Below are 8,967 nucleotides of genomic sequence, written 5' to 3' on the forward strand. Positions count from 1 at the left end.
GTGCTGTTACGCAAAAACTGCGATAGAGTGAAGCCGCGGAAGTCGAAGCGCAAAGTGGCGAGGGTTCACTGTATTCCTATTTTTCTTTTCAGAATACATTGTCAAGAACAAATCTTGGCTAAAAAGATATATAAGAAAACTTTTTTGTTTTTGTTTTTTGTTTATGAGATCGGAGATCAACAATCAGAAGCCAATATGAAAGCATAAAAAGATAGGGAATCAAGAATACTAGAAATGCAGCAAAAGAAGAATATAAGAGAAAATGTTGGCACATTGTGATAAATGTTACTAATGCCACTGAACAATTTTGCAGACATCATGAAAAGGGAACCTGACTTGCTGTATAAGCTTTCACCGAAACCTCAGTAAAATATTTAAGTAAATCACAAGGATTTAAAGCTTTACCATTGGTGTTTTCTTTCAAGGGTTTCACTCTACATTTCAGTACATACTCCACTTTGAGTTAATAATTTTGCAAGTTGTGAATGTGGATCCAGCTTTATTCTTTTGCATGTATAGATCCAGCTGTCTTAGCACTATTTATTGAACAGACTATCTTTTTTCCCCTATTGAATGGATTTAGCATCCTTGTAAAAAACCAGTTCATCAATTATATATATATAAAGAATTTATTCCTTTAACCTATTTTACTAATTATTATAGATCAAGAAATGTGAGGCTTCCTACTGTGTTCTTTCTGAAGCTTGAGTTGTCTTTTTGAGGCCTCTTGCAGGTCTTGGTGAAATTAAAGGTGGATGTGTTTTATGGAAAAGCTAGTGGTAGTTCGGTAGGGCTGCATTGCATCGATAGTGGCCTCAGATAGTGTTAGCATTATAGCACTATTCAGTCTTTCAACCCATGCCTCCCTGCCCCCAATACTGGGCATGGTTTTAAGTGAACAAATAATTTACCTCCCTGGTTACATTTATTTGTAGATATTTTATTGTTTTACATGCTGTTGTAAAAATGGATTGTTTTCTTAATTTGCTTTTCAGCTAATTGATATGTATAGAAACATCAATGATTTTATGTATTGGTCTTCAACTTTGCAGATTTTTACCAGCTCTACTAACGTTCTTTGAATATTTTTGCATATAGAAGTGTGAGGAGAGCTATTTTTACTTATTTCTTAGTGGTTATCATGAATGTTAAGTTATTGTATAATAGGTATAAATTTTCTGTTTATTATAATGAAAAAGGTAGGGGAAATAGATAATGGTGAAAGTTAACAATACAGTGCATGTACTTTATGCCAGTGATTTATATCTTAAAAATGGATGAAGTCATATATTTCATGTAAGGAATAGTTTATCTGAATAAATGATACATTTTTAAAAAAACATAGAGAAGAAGCTGTTGGACAGTCAGTAGATTATTGGTTGTTGTTGGTAGGTATCAGAGCACCGAAGTAGATGGAAGTGTTGAAAATTTTTAAAAATTTACTGTGGTGCTGGTTGCAAATACCCAAGTATATTATAAACTTTACAACTTAATAACAAAAAGACAACCCAGTTTCAAAATGGGCAAGACTTCAGCAGACATTTCACCAAAGAGGGTATTCAAATGGTCAATAAACACTTGAAAAGGTACTCATTAACCATTTGATGTTTTTCTTCTTCTTTTTTTAAAAAAAATCATTTTATTGGGGGCTCTCACAGCTCTTACCACAATCCCTACATGCATCCATTGTATCAATGTATCATTTGTACATATGTTGCCATTATCATTTTCTTTACTTGAGCCCTTTATATCAGCTCCTCATTTCCCCACTCCCCGCTCCCTCCCTCATGAACCCTTGATAATTTATAAAACTTCCCCCCACCCCATGTTTTACACTGACCACTTTACCCACTTTTCTGTTGTCCATCTCCCTAGGAAGGGGTTATATGTAGATCATTGTTTTTCTTACTGATGATTGCCATCAAGTCAGTTTGGATTCATGGTGCCCTGTCTGCACAGAATAGAGTTGCGCCATAGGATTTTCAAGATACTGTATGGGCCTTCAGAAACTTACTGTCAGGCAGACTTGTCTTCTGAAGTGCTTTTGGGTGGGTTCAAACATCTAGTTTTTCAACTAGTAGTCGTCCTTCAGTTAACCATGTGACCACCCACGCGGACTTGATCCGAATCACTTGATCCATAGCCATCTCGCATTAAAATGGGCATGATCATAAAACCAGAAAACAAAACTCAAAATCCCACTGCCTTCAAGGTGATTCAAAATTACAATGATCCTGTAGGACAGAGCAGAACTGTTTTATAGTTTCCTTAGACGATAAATAAATTTTTGGGGAAGCAGAGAGGCTGATGAGTTTGAATTGCCATCCTCTTAACCAGCACCCCCAATCCTTAACCCCGTGTGCCACCAGGGTCAGTAGGTATTGGTGAAAAAGTGGAGAGTGGCTCTTTGCTGCGGAAGGCGGTTAGGTGAGTGGCGAAACAGGGATGGTAGAGGGAGAGTGGGTAGGAAAGAGGGAACCGATTACAAGGAACTATATGTGACCTCCTCCCTGGGGGACGGACAACAGAAAAGTGGTTGAAGGGAGACGTCGGACAGGGCAAGATATGACAAAATACCAATTTATAAACTATCAAGGGCTCATGAGGGAGGGGGTAGTGGGGAGGGAGGGGAAAAATGAGGACCTAATGTCGGGGGTTTAAGTGGAGAGAAAATGTTTTGAGAATGATGTACAAATGCGCTTTACACAATTGATGTGTGTATGGATTGCGATAACAGTTGTATGAGCCCCTAATAAAATGTTAAAAAAAAAAAAATTAAAAAAAAATGGAGAGTCTGGAACCATCATCCATTGCTTGTGGGAATATAAAATAGTATAGCCTCTATGAAGAATAACATGGTAGTTACTTAAAAAGCTGAACATAGAATTTACATACAACCCAGTAACCTCAATTCTAATCCTATATATCCACCCTGAGGAAATGAAAGCATTACTGTATTTTTCACAGTAAGCAAAAGATGGGAACCCCCCCCCCCCAAAAAAGTTCATTTGCAGATAAGTGGATAACAAAATCACAATGTACATTCATACAATAGAATATTACTTAAGCATAAAAAGAAATGTAGTCTTTGTAAATTTAAATATAAAAATTCAAACTTTTTGTGAGTTAGGTGAAGGTTTACAGATCATCAATTTTACACTCAACAGTTTATACATATTTTGCCTCAGTGTATACATTGCAATTCTTTCGGTGCACCACCTTTCGTTCTACCTCCTCTGTCCCTTGTTTTCACTCCTCCTCCTTTCCTAACCCAATGAAAATGTCCTTGGATAAATGCTGCCCTTTTTTCTCGAATTGTTGGTTTTTTATAATTTATTTTATTTTTAAATCATTTTATTGGAGATACAGCTCTTACAACAATCCATACAGCAATTGCATCAAACACATTTGTGCATATGTTGCCATCATCAATTTCAAAACATTTTCTTTCTACTCGAGCCCTTGGTATCAGCTCTTCATTTTTTTCCCTCTCCCTCTCTAATCCTCCAGATTTGCTTCTTTTTAATCTTTCTGTTTTAATAGTCTTTTTCAGGGCAACATAGGTACTAAGAACAAACTGATTTCTTGAGAATTATAATTTCTTTCTCTGTACCAATTTCACAGAGATTCTAAAAGAAGATTCCATAAGCAGGCTTGGAAGGGCATCAGGAAGAATTCATTCCCATACAATTGATCTGACAGCTACAACTCTCTTTTGCTTATCCAAACACGGAGCTGCAATAGTCCTGCTTACGCACTTTCAAAGTGCAAATTGTCCTGGATGCATCTGGGAAGATTTTTATCCTTTCATTTGGGTGTGGCCTAATAAGTGTTGTTGCCTTTGCATTGATTCCAACTCCTGTTGATTCCAGGTATTGTAGAGTTGAACTGCTCCACAGGGATTTCTTAGTCATTTTTTTTTAAAAGTTACTATTTTTATTGTTGAACATATACACAGCAAAACATATTCAACAATTTCTGCATATACAGTTCAGTGACACTAATTGCATTCGTCAAATTGTGCAGTCATTCTCACGTTTTAAATGACCTACTCCTACCCCATTACATAAATGAACTGTGACCCCAAGCTTCTTTCCTGTCCTTTTGAGTTGCTGTTGTCAGTTTGCTCTCAACAGTTAGTTGTTCGGAAGAGCACACAGTACTCAGGCAACCATTCTTTACTAACTAAGCTAAGCTGTTCTTTGGTTTAAGGAAGAATACAGCTGATATTTTTGGTTTAAGAATTAAAGTTTAAAGATTATCCTCAGAGCAGCCTCAGTGGCTCCAGAAAAAATCAACTAGAAATCTCTGGATTTCGTGAGAAATGGAAATCTGTTCTGTGTTTTTCCCCTTTGGATCAAGATTTTTCTGAGGAATCTTTTCTAAAACATTTAGTAATGATTTGACTGTAATTGTACTGAAACTAATTTCAGGCTGTTTCAGGGTGGGTTATCTACCATGGGTTATCTGCTACCCTTGTTATCTAAGGCAGTAAGCATCTTGACAGTTGACTGATAGTGAATTTGTGCTGTTTTTGTACATGTGGACAAAAATAGCATTTATTAGTAGTTAAGCACTGACTCTGCAAAGGCTTTTGACTACGTGGATCATAACAAATTAAGAATGACATGGCAAAGAATGGGAATTCCAAAACTACTAACTGTGGTCATGTAGAACCTTGACCAAGAGGTACTTATTTGACCAGAACAAGGAGTTAGTGTGATTTCAAATCAGGAAATATGTGTGTCAGGGTTATATCCTTTACCATATTCAGTCTATATGCTGAGCAAATAATCTCAGAAGCTGGACAGTATGAAGAACCAAGTAGTATCAGTATTGGAGGAAGATTTCCTTAATAATTTGCACGATATGCAGATGACACACCTTGCTTGTTAGAAGAGAACTTGACATTTAACTGATGAAGAACAAAGAATACAACAACCTCAACATATAACTAAAATCCTCACAACTGGCCCAATAAGCATCAGTGTGATAAGCAGGGGGAAAATTGAAATAGTCAAAGGTTTCATTATACTTATGTCCACACTCAATGGCCATGGAAGCAGCAATTAAGACATCTAACAATGTATATTGCATTGGGCAGATCTGCACAAGACCTCTGTAAAGCTTTAAAAAGCAAAGATGCCACTTTGAGGACTAAGGTGTGCCTGACCTAAGCCAGGGTATTTTCGCTTGCCTCATCTGAAACTGGAGAATTGATGCATTTGAATTAATGATTTTGGTAAAGAATGTTGAATATATCATGGGCTGGCAGAAGAATGACCCGTGTTAGAAAAAGTACAACCGGAGTGCTCCTTGGAAGTGTGAGGATGGCAAGACTTCATCTCTCATACTTTGGACAGTTATGAGGGAGCACCTCTCGTACAGGAACATCATGCTTGATGTAAAGTAAAGCAAAAAGAAAAACGAAGACACTAACCGGATGGATTGACATAGTAGCAACAGCCATAAACAAAACAGGGCATGGTTGTGAAGATGGTGCAGCACTGAACAGTGTTTTCTCTGTTGTAATAGGCTTCCCGTGAGTTGGAACTGACCCAATGGCCCTTAACAACAGCAGGTATTGGTTTTGCTACTGAAAAAAGCAGCCAACAAAGCAAACAAAATCCTTGCCTTCTTTAAAGTAGCAATAGGTGAACATTACTGAAAATTTATAGTTGTAATATTTGCCTGTCACAAATATTAACACATGAAAAGGCAGTATTATAATATCCATTCTATATATGAGCAGTTTTAGAAACCCACTCAAGATTAAACTTAAGGAACTAAAAAAGGTCCTTACCCTCTGGCTTAAACCTGGATTCACTAACATAGCTAGCCTTTTTGCTTTATAACTCTGTCCTCCAGCAGTCCATCTTTCTGTAGTATTACTAGTACCTCTTGGATGGAAGAGGAGTGTTACAAATAATTAAGAAGGCAGGACACTGTGCTGATTTGTGGATTATCCTGAAACCATTGTCTACCATATTTCCGTGCTGTAATATAAAAAGTTATTTTGATACAGATCTATCTATGAAGTAACACCATCTATTTAATTCCTTGCATTTTAAGTTTATCAAAATTAGAGCATAAATTAAATTGGAGTATAGAAAGGATGTTTTCCTGTACATCCATATGAGGGGGCTTCCAAAGTGGGAAATTTACATTATCTTGTATTCCATTTTACATGAACTTTTTGAAGCTCCTTTGTGTGCGTACCTGGGGAAACACACAGGAGCCCTGGTGGCACAATAGTTAAGTGCTCCACTACTATTTGAAAGGGCTTGAACTCACCCAACAGCTCCTTTGGTGTAAAGACCTGATCTCCTTCTATAGATAAAAGCTAGGAGGTTTCTGGGGCTGTTCTACTGTGTCGTACAGTGTTGCTGTGAGTTGAATCTAATCAGTGGTACACAAAAACAACCAGATACATTTGCATTGTTTAGTTATTAGCAAAAAGAAGCCTTATTGGTTTTCTTAGAGCCCCTGGTTCATTATATTGTAGTAGATTAAATGATTAGGCTATGGAAACAACAAGACATTTCTCAGTGACTTGACTTATTTCTGGCGATTAATTATTTGTGGAGGTGACCTGCAGTGCATGCCTGACTCTTTCCCTCTTGGTCTCTTAGCAACAGCTTGAAGAAGAAGCAGCTAAACCTCCAGAGCCCGAAAAGCCTGTGTCCCCTCCTCCAGTGGAGCAGAAACACCGCAGTATTGTTCAAATTATTTATGATGAGAACCGGGTAAGCTCATGCCATCACTGAAAGCATAGGCCGTTAAACTCACTTTCTTGTGTTTTTTTGGTCTTAAATAGTTTGGTTATAAATTAGTTGCATAAAAACCTGAATTTATGTTTTAATATTCATGAATTTGATTGTATGAAGCCAGGTGTTTTTTCCTTACAGATACAAAGAAAGTCAACAGTTGTGTTATAAATCATTAGGTATTTTATTTTTATTGATTATTATAATGTATAGAGAGTACACTTTTATGAGAGTATACTTTTACCAGTTGAGTCGCTTCCGTTATATCAGTAACTGCTAAGATTAGGTAGTACATAATATAAAATAGCCATTTTCTAGTTATTTAGTGTATAAGGGGCATTCAACACCAAATACTGGAATAGCCATTTTCTAGTTTTTTAGTGTATAAGGGGCATTCAACACCAAATACTGGTAATACGTTGAGATAGGTAACTGAGTATGGAAATCAACTTCACTATCTTCAGAATTGAAAGCTGGGATTTCAGAGGTACTGTGGTTTGAACCAGAGTCCTGGTGGTAGAGTGGTTTTGCGTTGGGCTGCTAACGATAAGGTCAGCAGTTCAAAATCACTAGCCAGCTCCAAAGGAGAAAGATAAAGCTTTCTTTTCCTGTAAAGAGTTACAGACTCGGAAAATCACAGGGGCAGTTCTGCCCTGCCCCATAAGGTCATTGTGACTCAGAACTGACAAAATGGCAATGAGTTTGGTTTTTTGCTTTTTGGTCATTTGAACCTTTAGTAATACAGTCTGAGGCCATTGCTGTTTCGGCTGACTTTGCATCTTTAGGTTCATTAAAACAATTTCTTCTTTTAAAGAAAAGAAAAACAAAAAAATTTCTGGTTTCATGCCCTTAATTTTTAAGAAAGTCTGGCTTTAATTCTGTTAATACTTTGGTACTTTTTTAGACAGAACTTGGTTTATGAACTATTAATTAAAAAGGAAATAAATTATACTTAAATATAAAGATTTCCAACAGCTGCCTAACAGTAGACCGGGAGAATTTGTCTTCCCAGATACCTCAAGTGTTTGTTTAGGCAGAGATTATGTGACTTATTTTTAGAGATAATTTGAGAAATCAAACAGTAAAGCTATATCACTAGCTCTTTTATAATTTATTTCTATCTTGCTGTTTTATTATAAGTATCACTTGAAAGTTTATAATAAAAATGAAGGGTGTAGGATATGATAGTTACAAAAGTTTTCACAATTCTACATAAATTTTCAAAATAACTTTTATACACTACAGATCATTTTCACAGTGACCTCACTGCTTTATAAGACTGTCAGTCTTCTAATTTAAACCTCTTATTAGGTTCTATTACTAGTTTTCATATATTCTCAACCAAGAAAATAGACATATGCTTTAAATTCTATGGGAGAGTATAGGTTTGTTAGCTAAAGGTGACCACAAGGCAAAAATTACTTTCTTCCCTCCCAACCTAGTATTATTTTGTAGTAGTGAACAGATTTATCAAGATCTGTGTATCTTACTATTTATAAACTTTATGGTAGTCCAGATAATAAAGGATGTTGGCTTTACGAAAGGCAACTGAATAATAATTAAATATTTTGAAAAATGATCTGGGATTTAAAGCTTTACCTATATTTATGTGTGCTAATATAGATAGTTTTCAGGTATACCAAGATAAGTAAAAAAGTATTGCTGATAGGATTTCAGTTTGTACATACACAGACTTGTTCCAAACAAATTGTGGTTAGACATGGTATTGGATAGCTGCAGATAAGTTTTCTCAGTAATGCACTTGTCTTAGCCTCGTTAAGCATGCCTCCAAACACACAAAAAATTCCAGTCAAAACAGTGGCTTTCCAGGGGGTCTGTTGGGCTGAGTCATTCAAGGCCCAGAGATCGCTTCATAAGGTTATGGCAAGTGCCTTTGGATTCCAGAGGACTGATCTTCTTTTCTTGATGGGCACAGGACAATCATGTTTGTTTATTATGAAGGCATTTTAAGAAAATTAAAAAGTGCCCATGAAAAAAAGGTTAATAAGAGGCGCTGAAGACTTTTCCCCCCTAACATGACAATGCAACATTCTTCCAAAGGGTAAAAGGCTGTCCGATATGACTTTTTTTTTTAACATTTTATTAGGGGCTCACACAACTGTTATCCCAATCCATACACACATCAATTGTGTAAAGCGCATTTGTACATCGTTTCTCAAAACATTTTCTCTCCATTTAA

The 8,967-nt window shown here is 36.3% G+C and overlaps 1 protein-coding gene across 6 annotated transcripts in view; it reads left to right on the plus strand.

The window, feature by feature from the left end:
• NCOR1 (nuclear receptor corepressor 1) overlaps nt 1-8,967 on the plus strand; it is a 151,089-nt gene that overhangs the window by 33,162 nt on the left and 108,960 nt on the right. For all 6 annotated transcript variants that reach the window (XM_045293367.1, XM_045293373.1, XM_045293372.1 and 3 more), the window contains exon 5: nt 6,633-6,746. In XM_045293367.1, coding sequence (XP_045149302.1) covers nt 6,633-6,746 — 114 coding nt within the window. The remainder of the gene's footprint in view (nt 1-6,632; nt 6,747-8,967) is intronic.

This window comes from Echinops telfairi, unplaced genomic scaffold (assembly GCF_000313985.2).
Source record: "Echinops telfairi isolate 266 unplaced genomic scaffold, ASM31398v2 ScPeMD7_2010;HRSCAF=2546, whole genome shotgun sequence".
Classification (NCBI taxonomy): Eukaryota; Metazoa; Chordata; class Mammalia; order Afrosoricida; family Tenrecidae; genus Echinops; species Echinops telfairi.